Raw genomic sequence first — 13243 nt, forward strand, 5'->3', positions numbered from 1 at the left:
TGAGATGAGAATTTGAATTTCTCATGAGATGAGAATTTGAATTTCTCATGAGATGAGAATTTGAATTTCTCATGAGATGAGAATTTGAATTTCTCCTGAGATGGGAATTTGAATTTCTCCTGAGATGGGAATTGGAATTTCTCATGAGATGGGAATTTGAATTTCTCATGAGATGAGAATTTGAATTTCTCATGAGATTAGAATTTGAATTTCTTATGAGATGAGAATTTGAATTACTCATGAGATGAGAATTTGAATTACTCATGAGATGAGAATTTGAATTTCTCATGAGATGAGAATTTGAATTACTCATGAGATGAGAATTTGAATTTTTCATGAGATGTGAATTTGAATTACTCATTTAAATTACTCATTAGATGAGAATTTGAATTTCTCATGAGATGAAAATTTGAATTTCTCAATGAGAATTTGAATTTATCATGAGATGAGATGAGAGTTTTAAAATTTATACTTTAAATGATTTTCATAATTTTTAAAAGAGAAACTGAAACAGTATTAAAAATTTATATAACATTTTAATAAAAGTTTATCATTTAAACCTAATTTATATTATCATAATATTAGCTAATTTTTTTATTACATTATCCTATGATGTTATTATATTATATTCTCTTTCTTTATGATATATATATATATATATATATATATATATATATATATATATATATATATATATATATATGTTTATTAAAGGAATCCTAAATTCATTGCACAAAACATTTGTATGAAAATTTTTGCTATTACTGGATTCCTAAGAGGATGACACTTATAATAACTTCTGCTGCCTAATATTATCATATATTTAAAATTATTTTGAAGCTATGAAACTGTTGCTTTAATCTCCATTCTTTTTATACAAATTTAAGACCATGTTAAATATTTACTCATTTATTTAATCATTTAACTTTTTTAATTTCAATTTATTTACTCATTTTAAATTTTAATATGAATTGTTTATACAAGGACATCTCATTTATATATAAAAATTATATATTCAGTCAACCTATTACCATTTTAAAAATCACTATTTTCATTGTAGCACTTAGGATAAAACCTACCTTATATGAAAGATAAAATCACTTTTTCTTAGATTCAAAGATCAATGAAACACAGACTCATAATAGCATAAATATATAAAAACGTATAATTTGTAATACTGAACCTAACTAAAAACTAAAAAAGGTATAAAAACTTTAATTATTATATATTCACACAGAAAATGAAACATTATTTTTGTTCACCCTAAAAGGAAAGACACAAACCTCCCAGACTCACCCTCAGTTTCTTTTTATTTAGAATATGTTAAATGTGGAAGCTATCAAATATGTTAAATTTGGCATTGGAATATACATTCTGATACAAAACTATAAAATTAATTTTTTTTCTTAGATAATTAACGAGTTTGAACCATTATGTGAACATTGGTAAGGTTGACACTACAGTAGTTAAAATGGGCAATCCGATCCGATTCGATCCAAGTTACCATGAGTTGACCACTTAGTGAGTCAACTCAATCCGGCTCATTTATTAGCGAGTCGAAAAAATTCGAACCCGACCCGATCCACCACGGGTTGGTAGGTTAAACGCGTTGGCTCATTGACTCACTTAATTAACTTTTTTTCACCCTCTTCTTCTAAGATTCTTATAATATATTACTTTGATCGATCAAATTGAAACAATAATAATTGGACCAATTGATATAAAAGAAAATGAAACAAAAGAACTATATTGTTATATATATTCTAAGTTATCAAGCATAAAATTTTGCCAATTTAGTTTAATGAGAATACACAACCGTTTGACCAAAAAACTACATATAGCCGTTAACAAAAATATATAGCACTAGATAAAATTGTCATGCTTGTAGATAGGTCTAAAAACAAGATAAAACAAATGATATATTCTTGAATTATCCAATCTATAATATTATCCATTTATTAAATTGGAGTCCTGAATGGATAAATATACAGTATTATGCTCTCTTGAAGCATCTTCTTCTGCTACGACAAGTTTGTTGTTGCGCTAAGGGGAAGGGTTGCGTTGTGTGAAGGCAGCGTAAGGGTTTGATTTGCAGAAGGGAACTTAGAGTTTTATTTACAGAGGGGAACTTTTGCAAGACAAACTCTTTTTTTGGGTGACTATCAAAATTGAGTTTTGTAAAATGTCAGGGGAGGTCTCTTTGCTAGACAAGTAGACTCTTGTTGATTAAACGCTAAGTTTGAGTTCGATAGAGTCATATGAAGGAAAACTTCCTAAGCGAGTTTATTCTCGTTGAGTGAATTATCTTGAATTTGGTTTTAGTGTTGGATTCGTTAGGTGAGACAACCAGTCACTAAGCAAGTAAATTTCTAAGGACTACTCATTGAGCATATGTGTGATCTCATTGGATTATTCTATAAATTTTAAAGGTGTTGTATTTAAGAAGGAAATTATGGCAAGATTTATATGATTAAGGTAAATGTTTAAAGAGGTGTTCTAATATAAATGAAATGTGATAATGTTTGGATGTTCTAATTGGTCGTATAGTGATATCATTCCTAAAGAGAAGGTCATGCCATTTCATTTTTACATGATAAGGGAAGACTTTTAAAGTCTAAACGAATGCATAAATCTATATAATCGAGTTTAGGTTTCTCAGATATATTATTTTTATCTTATATTTATCATTTATCTTTAGTTAGTTTGTTATTATTTCTTATTTGTATTTTAGATTTAGCCAATAATTCTTCTATTATAAATAGAGGATCCTATGTGTAAATTCAATACAAGGGAGATTAATCTCATATATAGTTTTACATTATATTCAACATGGTAGCTAGAGTCTAAGGTTCTTTTGAGGACTTTTTTTTTGCTTCTACCACTACATTTGTTGTTGTTGGCGGCAACGCCATCTACGCTGTTGTTTATCACCATTGTCTACCGCTACCACTACCGGAGTTCTAGTTTCTACCGACGATCACACAATTTTGATCATCTTGGTCAAGTGACTATCATGCCATCAACAACACCTTCATCGAAACTCGAGTACAGAACCAGATATTTTCACTAAATCTTTATATATTATATTAATAACAAGCTTGGTACATACAATTTGTATGCATAAAATTAAGGGAGAGTGTTAGATATATTATTTTTATCTTACCTTTATCTTTTATCTTTTATTTTTAATTATAGTTTGTTATTATTTTTTATTTGTATTTTAGGATTGGTCCATATATTATTATATTATAAATAGAGAATCCTAAATTTATTTTCAACATAAAAGAGATTAATTTCACATATGATTTTTCATTATATTTAATAAGGTCAAATAATGAGTTTGTTTTGTGACGGTGTGAAGCTAATATGCTAGGTTAGTGTAATATATCGGATATGTGTTTTATGTAAGAGTTAATTATATATGCTTAAAGTTAATATTAACTTACACTCATTTTGTTTTCTGATTGTTTAAGTTTCTTTTCCAATTATGACATGAACAAATGAAGTTGGTGAAAGTAAAGATAGTCAATAGGACGAGGTTGTGCATGAAGTCAATTATTTTAGGATATATATATATATATATATATATATATATATATATATATATATATATTATATTAATTAATTACAATGTAGTTCATTTGTCTTGTTATGTGATAGGAAGGATTTTGGTGATTTATATATTTTAAAAAAAGGTTGAGATGGAAGGACTCGGACTACATCCAACTTATATGTTTATGTATCCATTTATATGTTTATGTATATGTTCCCTATGTTTATGTATGTTTCATTTAATTCGTTAGGTTCTTAATTTGTTACAATGAGTGTTGTGTATCCCTTTTCTTTTCTTTCAATTTTTTTTTTTCATTTTCTCTCAATCAACTTTTTTTATTTATATCTCTTTTAAAAATAAGTTAAAAAAAGATAAAAAAATATAAATTAATCTATTAGTTAAAGATAAAAAATTAAAAAATAATAATCATATAATTTTATTGATAATAAAAAAAATCGTTATATTTAAATAAAAAATATTTAAATATTGAATAGAGTAATATTTTAATATGAATTAAATTAAAAAAAAAATACTTATTTCAAATACTTAAAATTTAATTATAAGAATATAAGATATCCTTATGTTATCACTAATATTTAAAGAAAAATGTTACTAGTAAATAAGCAACATAACATTTTAAATCCAAATTTTTAAAGTTTTTACAAAATGGTTCCCTTACGGGGCTAAAGGCCCAGCCCGCAGAGGCCCGATGCCGTTGTCGTGTAACTAGTTCTTAATTCTCACGGACTCTCTTCATGCATTTCCATTCCATTCAGTAACTCACCAACACACACTCCAACAATGGCGGATGCACTTCCGCTCTCTCATGCCACCCAACCATTGAAGCAAATCACCATCGACTACACTCCCGAGGCCTGTTCTCACTGTTCCATCTCCGACACCATCACCCTCACCTACGACATCCGCGGCGGCGCGCGGTGGCGCACGCCCACGCGCTTCCACTCCGGCACCTTCTCTGCTCTCATCCAGTGCCCCGGCGGCGACACCAACGGTCTCAACTTCAACCTCTACCTCTCCTCCCAGGAGGGCGACAAGTCCCAGGACGAGATCGACTTCGAGTTTCTGGGCCGCGACAGGACCCTCGTACAAACAAACTTCTTCTGTGGGGGCGCGGGGAACAACGAAAGGATCCACCATCTGGGGTTCGATGCCTCCGAGGGGTTCCACGAGTACGCCATTGAGTGGGGGAGCGACGCGATCGAGTGGCGCGTGGATGGAGAGGTGGTTAGGAGGGATGAGAGGAAGGAGGGAAAAGCTTTCCCTGAGAAAGCTATGTTTTTGTACGCTTCGATTTGGGACGCTAGTGGGATCGCCGGAGGGAAGTGGTGTGGGAAGTACTCTGGAGCTGATGAGCCTTATGTTTGTGTTTATAAGAACATTCATGTTCCTGTTGCCACTGCTGTTGATGATGAGTGAGTTGTGTTTTTTGTTGTGACTGTGAATCTTGTGGGTTTATGTTTTTTTCTTTTCTGCAAGTGATGTTAATGGAGAATGTGAGAATGTGGTAATGTAAGTTCTTTAGGGTATGTTTGGTTAGGCTGGGATTCACTTAAATGTGAAAAATAAGAGTTATCTCAGTTTAAATCACTGTTGAAATATGAAAACTAAAAATTGTTATAAGTAATAATCAAGCATGAAACCTAACATGCTGAACATGATGTTTTTGATGTGGAAAAGGTATGGATTTGCATATCTGCTTGGTCTGTCCAAATCATGTTTACATGTTTACCTTGGCTAACTTCAGGTAGTAAGCTAAATCAGTTCAACAACGGTCAATTAGCTATGCAAACCAAAGTGTTCAACTTGTTGGTGAAGCCCCTAAAAATGGGACTCTTCCCCAACTTTATGATTTTGATTGGTTACATGGTAATGAATTCTGTATTTTTCTTGACATTACATCTTGTGAATAATCTTCCATGAGAAACAAAATTAGTATAACATGAGAAAGACCAAATTATGGTTTGGTGTTGTTAATTTTGCAAGTATTATCTTATTCTATAAACCTAAATGTTCTTTGTTTGTATGTGGTTGAGACAATTTTATAATAGAACCAAGTTTAATACCTTCTATGTATATGATTCAATTCAACACAATATTTTCTAACATAATGTTGATCATGGTGATGCACATGTGTGTTGAAGTGAGCTAGCTAGCTATATATGCATGCAATGTTAAATTTCTATGCATGATGCAAACATAATGGCACAATTACTAATGTTATTTTATTAAATCGTCTCTTCACAAATTATTCTTCAAAACTTTCATCACAATTTGATAAACAGGGCAATAAAATAATGAGATTCATAATACTACGTCCTCTTCTTTGTACAAAAATAAATATTGGCAATTTTTTTCCAATTATAAAAAAGTGCGCAAGCACTTTTACATGTGTTGACTGACAATTTTGTTTTGTTTTACACTCTTAATTCATGATTAAACCAATGAAGGGGATATCGTTCATTAATCGTGAGTAAAGTAACACTTAAAATAAGCAAATATTCTTTAAACACTATAGAAAAGAAAGACATACCTGAAAGAGAAAAGGAAATTCACCATTATTTTAAACGAAAGTTCTTTTAACAACATTTTTTTAACAACTTTTTGACAACGCATACATTGCAGCTTGTAATTGGTCTGTTTTAAACATTTTTTAAAATATAAATTCAAATAGACCAATAAAGTGATGACACGTGTAGTGTTGTAAAAAAAGTTGTCAAAAAATGCTTTAAAAGTTGCAATGATAATCACTTTATTGTTCTTTAACTTATGCTTTTGACAAAAGAAGGATGGTTTTTTTACTTACAAAGGAAAGGGTGTTCATAGTTAACAAGCACTTTCTAATTTTAAAGTTGGTTTTCCCGAGTTATTCTTCAACTTACTTTATCTCTTAAAGAAATTATTAAGACTATCAGATTAAGCAAATATAAAAAAGTGAAGATAAGAATAACTTGACCATCTTCCAAAATAAACAACTTGAACATTTGTTAACATTTTTTGACTTGCAACTTAGAAACAGTGAAAAACTTTCCCATCATCATTTTATTATTGTTATTATTCGTACTTTCAGGGATGACAGAACTTGAAGAAATTAGCACCACCGCAATTTCTGAACAGTTTATTTATCCTAAAGTTGTGAGACACACAAAGAAAGAGACTAGCAGAGGAAGGCAAATAAGAGAGTTGTCAGAATCTGAACCTTAAAAACGATGTTGTCCTTTCTTCCACACCGTTAAGATCTATTGCAGCCAAAAACCATAAGATTCGACATCCACCACCCTCTAAGTCTAAACCCTTCGATTTGTCGTTAGATGGTCAAATCATGGCGTGTACCCCACCAAGAATATGATTCCAATAAACAACAGAATGAAAAACGAACGTTCTTCTTCCACATCTCTCCCCTGTCTTCCCTACCATCCATCTTCCCTTTGGGTCACACCACAGCCACTTGGATTCCATAAAAATTAAAAAAAAAAAAAATTTTTTTAGTCTTTTCTCAAGAGTTCTCATTTGGGTGTCAATCGTTTTTTCTGTTTTCTTATTTATCATGCTATTTATCTCTTGAAGCCTGTGGGTTATGTATTTATGTGATACCTGCGTGCACTCTGCTCTGGTGTGTTTTTATATTTGAAGTGGATGTCAGTGATGTTTTGGTGGTTCTTGTTGTGTTCTTTGTTTTAGCTTCTGAGGTTTGTGGCTTGCTTTTGAAGATTGGCTGTGTGGGTGAATATACCTATAATGGGTATTGATACCAATTTGGTGACTACTATCATTGGGTTTGCGTTGAGTGCAACTTTCATTGTCTTCGTTTGCACAAGAATAATTTGTGGAAGACTACACGAACGTGTTGGAGTACCAACAGTATATGAAATCGAACCAAGAACAGACATAGAACGGGTAATTTCTCTCTTCCTCGTTTCAGTTCATTCTGCTGGTTAATGTTATGTGAAGTCCTGTGATAAAATTCTGAAGAGCAAACATGTGATGAAAAATTTCAATCAGATATAGAAATGGATGCTTTGTAGTAATTAATTAGCATGTATACTTCCTTTTAATGTATATTTTCATGTCAAGAACTTTTACTTTTTATGTCTGTGTTCTGTTTATGTTGGGTGCTTCAGATTTTAACTTGTGCAGTGCTTACATGACAGTCAGAATTTCATGGTAATGAGCCTGAACCTGCTTTTGTTGCTGCAATCCCCACTTTGAGTTTCAACCATGAAGCCTTCGTTTCAACGGGAAGCACACAGTTAAGTCTAGTTTATTCTTAGATATTATGTTAGTTTAAATCTAATTCAATCTCACAAAATTAACTGATAATGATAAGATAAGGAAGGTTTGCATCTTAATTATATATCGTAATTTGGTGTCGACGTGAGAATTTCAACAATTACTAGACAGTGTGCTTAAGAATCCTTTATTTCGAAACAGACGTTTTCTGAATTGGGATAAAAATGTTGATAAATTACTGAATTTGATCGTGCAGGTGTGTGATATGTTTGGCAGAGTACAAAGAAAAAGAAGTATTGCGCATCATACCAAAATGTGGCCACACTTTTCACCTTTCTTGCATTGATATGTGGCTGAGAAAACAATCAACTTGTCCAGTGTGTCGTTTGTCACTGCAAAATGCTTCTGAATCAAAACATGTGAGACATGTAACATTTACCATAAGACATTCTCTGGATGAGTCCAGTGATATTTCAGAAAGGAACATAGACAGTGAGAGACAAGTTTAAGCTAATTCTAGGATATCTCTACAATCAACTTTGGGAGAGATAGAATGTTAGAAAACTAGTTTGTGTCTAATATTTGTGTATATGTAAAGGAACATTGCTTGCAATTCGCTCTAAAGACTAACAACACATCTTTTAATACTTATGTTTGGGGAATTTTGTTTGAGTATTGAATAATTTTGAATTACTTTCTATTTTATATAAAAAAAATCCAATAAAATTTATTTAATAATTAGAAGTGCTCTAAATGTGTTTCTAATCACCTCTCATTGTTTTTGTTCAAATTTTTATTTATATGTTTTTCTTTTAGAATAAAAAAATCTCATTCTAATAAATATAATGTTAAAAATTCAAGATAAATTGATGTCTCATATTAGTTAAGAATGAGTAATATGAATAATATATAAAGAGAAAGATACATAAACCTAATGGTTTATGACTTCAGGATCGAAATGATGTTCTAATATCATATATTGACTTATTTAAGACTAGTTGATGTCAAATCTTTAACTGTTTTTCTTCTAAAAAAATATTATATGTAAATTAAAAATTGGGAAAAATTAATTGAAAATAGAAAAATATATATGATAAACTAGTTAATAGAATTAGAAGAATTTAGTAAATTAATAACTAAATTTATCCCATAAGTATAAAACGAAGATTAGGTTATGAATTAAATTAGGTAGGTATTAATACTTTTAAAGAATTATTACTTTATATACATTATCTTTGAGATATATAGCAAAAATTGGATATTATTTTCATATTTAAGTATATTTAATAAATAAAATGAGAGTATATACACGAACTTGTGTTTTAACTTATGACTTGATTATTTTTATACTATAATGTTATATTTGAGGAGGAAAGGTTTTTAAAAATAGAAGGGTATAGGAAAGATTATAATAAGATAAACAATTGATATAAAGATATACATTTAGCCATTTTTACATCATTTATTCAATAAATTATTATATTAATTATATAATATTGAAATTAATTTTTTTTAAATGATTGGGATATAAAAGTTGATGATTACTCCCTCAACAACAATACAAATTAGCATTTACAACATAAACACTGATTAGGGAGGTTAATTAACTTGATGATTACTCCCTCAACTACCTTATATCGAGTATACTCAATTCAAGCAACATTGTAAGGATGAACATTCTAAAGCAACTTAGAGAAATTCTTGATATTTGAAGAAAAAAGTAGAACAAGATATCATTCAAATTGTATGTTTATTATTATTTTGATTGAGCAAGTTGTCATTTTACAAAACAATCTTTAATATGTTATTTCATTCTTTTGGGGTTTTCAATCTCTTGTCAAACTATAAAACAACAAATACCATCTCAAATACTAAATTAATTTTATATATTCAATTATAAGTAATAATTCTAGGTTAAATAATTTAAAGTATTACTATATTGACTATTCAAATGAAATTTGGTTGGCTATATTATTTTTAAATTTTTTTAACAATTTTGTAATGGACTATAATATTCTTCATCCTTTTTTTTTTATAAATTTTAAAAGTTTTGTCACAATTTCGAATATGATAAATAATAATAAATATAAAATAATAAAACTTAACTAAGATATTTTTAATTTGTTTTTTTATGATTTATGTATTTTAAAAAAATATTTAAGATTATGGCATAATTTTGAGTGTGACAAATAATAATAATAATACTACTAATAATAATAATAATAATAATAATAATAATAATAATTATTATTATTATTATTATTATTATTATTTAAGGTGTAGGATTTATCTGGATATATGGAAAATGGTTGATATCATTTTGATTGAATTGATTGTCATATGGAATAACTTTTGCTCTCAAGTTACACAGTCATGTTTGGTGAACTCTTGAGAAATAAGAGTTAGGATGTGGTGTTTTAAACAAACTTTAGCTTTGACTCCAGTTTGAAGATATGTTGTCTCACATATACATATCTCATCTTGCAGGATTTATGTTTCATAATAAAAATAAATATGATGCACTCAATTTTTCTCATTCTAGTAAAAAACATGATGAGGGGCATATAATCATGGGGATGGAATCTAAGTGGGAAGCACTCAACCTCATGCTTTGTTTCCAAGAACTTGGATAGTTTATGATGGTATGGTCATTTATTTTATATTAATTGGTTCTTTGTTAAATGTGTATGATCCTTTTTTTTCCATTTCTGAAGGGAAGGACTGCTATAGCCTGAAATTTATATTGCTAATTGGTTGACGCATATTTAGAAATGTAGTTGTAAAGTTATACAGTCGTCTGTTTATAGTGAAGGTGAATGTTCATAAATTTGTATGAATTAGTAAATACTGATATTTTGTGTGAATGAGTATTGAATGTAGGTTGGATATATTTCTTGTAATTTTAAGTACACAATTGGTGAGAAGGTCTACTAATTTCAAGGAGTTGTGCCTCATTGTTTGGCTCTAACATAAAAGTATGAGTAAAAGTCAAATTGTTCATATTGTACTGTAATAATAACAGTTTGGAAAAACTTCTTTTAACAACACTTTTTTAACAATTTTTTGACAACGCATACGTGACAACTTGTGATTGGTCCGTTTTAAATATTTTTTAAACATAAATTTAAATAGACCAATAAAATGATAACACGTGTCCCGTTGTAAAAAAAGTTGTCAAAAATTATTGTCAAAATATCATTGTCCTAAGATTTTGGTGCAGAGCCTTGTCTCGAATACGTAACAAAAATTGACATTTATAGTCCATGGAGTTCACGTAAATAAATATTATAAGAAATAAATTAAATAGTAAATAAGAGGTAAAAAGTATTATAATTTATACTACAATTGAAATTGTGTGGAGAATTTTTGTAGTTCTCTCCAATTGAAGAGGGAACGGAAGAAGATGAAGGTTCTCATCGGAGTCCATGCTACTGCCCTTAACAGAGCCAATACCTCCAGAGGAAGGTTTTGTAGATGTGTTGAGAATGAACGGAGAAGTTTGATTGTCAATACAAAGCTTATGTTTTATGATTAATATGTATGAACAATTACATAAATTAATTATGTTAATATGGTGAATAATATAATTTATTTTATATAATAATATTTAGTTTTAGTTAGTTTATATTATTTAATTCTCTATTTTGTTATTAAAATCAATTTTATCACAATTAATAAAAAAAAATTATTTATACACATTTTCCGGTGGTTTGAGTGGAACTTTTGCTAATCTCAGTGGGTTTTGAAAAACCCATGTTTATGCAGGTGGTTTTTGTAAAACTCTGTCAATTTTCGACGGTTTTGTAAAATTTCGGTTATTTTTGACGGTTCTTTTACGAAATTTCTCTTATTTTGGACAGTTTTTGTGAAACTCCTGGTATTTTCAGTGATTTTTGCGAAACCTCTGCTATTTCTAGCGATTTTTGTGAAATTCCTGTTATTCTTGACAGTTTTTGTGAAATCCTACTATTTCTGACGATTTTTGTGAAACTCCTATTAATTCCAACAATTTTTGTAAAACTCTTGTCAATCTTGACGGTTTTTGCAAAATTTCTAATATTTTCGACGATTTTTATAAAATTTCTGCTCGATAGTTTTTACAAAATCTTTGCTAATTTTGACGGTTTCTTCAAAACTGTCTGTAATTATTTACCGACACAACTTTTTCCAAAAATTTTTGCAACTGTAGGAAATATGTTTTTTGGAATTAAAACTCCGATAATGAAAAAAAATAACCTTTACTAAAATTGCAGATTTTTGTAGTGAAAAGGTCTAAATAGATTAGATATTCTTGATTTGGATGAGAAAATGATAGATGGAAACAAGCTAAAACAATCACTACGAGTTTTATCATCATCTGTTAGAGAGTTTTCTATGTCTTAAAATATAGCATCAAGGGAACAATTGTTGCTGGAGGTAGATATTTATGATTTTCCCAAGGTAAATTAATGATTTTGTACTTGTTATATTTAAAATTCATGTTAATGTTTTTTTTCTGTTGTGCAGGTTTTCATGATTTAAGTAAATTACAAGATTTGAGATTCGACGGAAATAGTATAACTGAGAATGAATATTTCAAAAGTATTGGAAATTTGACGTTATTAAAAATTCTTTCTGATTCGAATTGTGATATAGAAGACATCCTTCCTCCAGCCAGTAATTATATTATTAACTTGTTTTTTAAGTTTTTCATAAGACTGATACTTTTAGTTTTGTTGAAATCTATATATCTTTTCTTATAATCCTTACAAGATGATTTCTATGTTTTTTTTTCAAAATTTCATATTTCAGATTAGTTTAGGCTGAAGAATCTTGAAGAGTTATATTTCATATTTCATATTTCATATTTTCAATGATGAAGCCAAATATTTTTAAAATAAAATTTTACCTTAAAAGAAAAATTAATTTACTTTATTCAAATAAGAAAAATAAACTTCTAAATATTTGAATTACTCCATCGAAACTATTTAATAAATAAAGAGAATTCAACTATGAATAATTTAAATATAATGTATTTCAATTTTTCAGAATTTTTAAAAGTGTTTATTAAAACACAAGGTAAACCAAATCATATTCTTGGGCACAAATTTAAAAGAGTGTTGCTCCCTACACCTCTCCAAGTGGGACCTGTACCTCCCCATTAATTTAATTTATTTTAAAAATATTTTACACCTTCCCACTATTTTCTTTATTCCAAAAATACCCTACACCTCCCCACTATCATTAACCATCTTTTTCTTTCTCTCTCTACATTAATGGAGTATTCATGTGGTTCAGATTTGAATTTGTAACATACTACAAAATATAAAATTCTGAGAAAACTTCAATATTAGTACTTCTACCATTTTCATTTTATAAAATTAAAAGTTAGATGCAAATACAAAATAATAAACATAATAATATTAATAGTAAATAATGATATATTATTATTATTATTATATA

At 29.0% G+C, this 13243-nt stretch overlaps 2 protein-coding genes across 3 annotated transcripts; both read left to right on the forward strand.

Moving 5' to 3' along the window:
* Positions 1–4354: 4354 nt before the first annotated feature.
* On the forward strand, positions 4355–4990 carry LOC106778995 (probable xyloglucan endotransglucosylase/hydrolase protein). Its single transcript, XM_014667007.1, has one exon. The coding sequence runs from the start codon at positions 4355–4357 to the stop codon at positions 4988–4990; it is 636 nt and encodes a 211-aa protein (XP_014522493.1).
* Positions 4991–7057: 2067 nt separating this feature from the next.
* LOC106779003 (RING-H2 finger protein ATL38) lies at positions 7058–8452 on the forward strand. Of its 2 annotated transcripts, XM_014667017.2 has the most exons (4): positions 7058–7184; positions 7282–7468; positions 7723–7820; positions 8058–8452. In XM_014667017.2, the coding sequence occupies exons 2-4, from the start codon at positions 7310–7312 to the stop codon at positions 8308–8310; spliced, it is 510 nt and encodes a 169-aa protein (XP_014522503.1). In that variant the 5' UTR covers positions 7058–7184; positions 7282–7309; the 3' UTR covers positions 8311–8452. The 2 variants fall into 2 exon arrangements, with proteins under 2 accessions (XP_014522503.1, XP_014522502.1); XM_014667016.2 differs by having other exon boundaries at positions 7058–7468.
* Positions 8453–13243: the final 4791 nt, after the last annotated feature.

Source organism: Vigna radiata, unplaced genomic scaffold (assembly GCF_000741045.1).
Source record: "Vigna radiata var. radiata cultivar VC1973A unplaced genomic scaffold, Vradiata_ver6 scaffold_292, whole genome shotgun sequence".
Classification (NCBI taxonomy): Eukaryota; Viridiplantae; Streptophyta; class Magnoliopsida; order Fabales; family Fabaceae; genus Vigna; species Vigna radiata.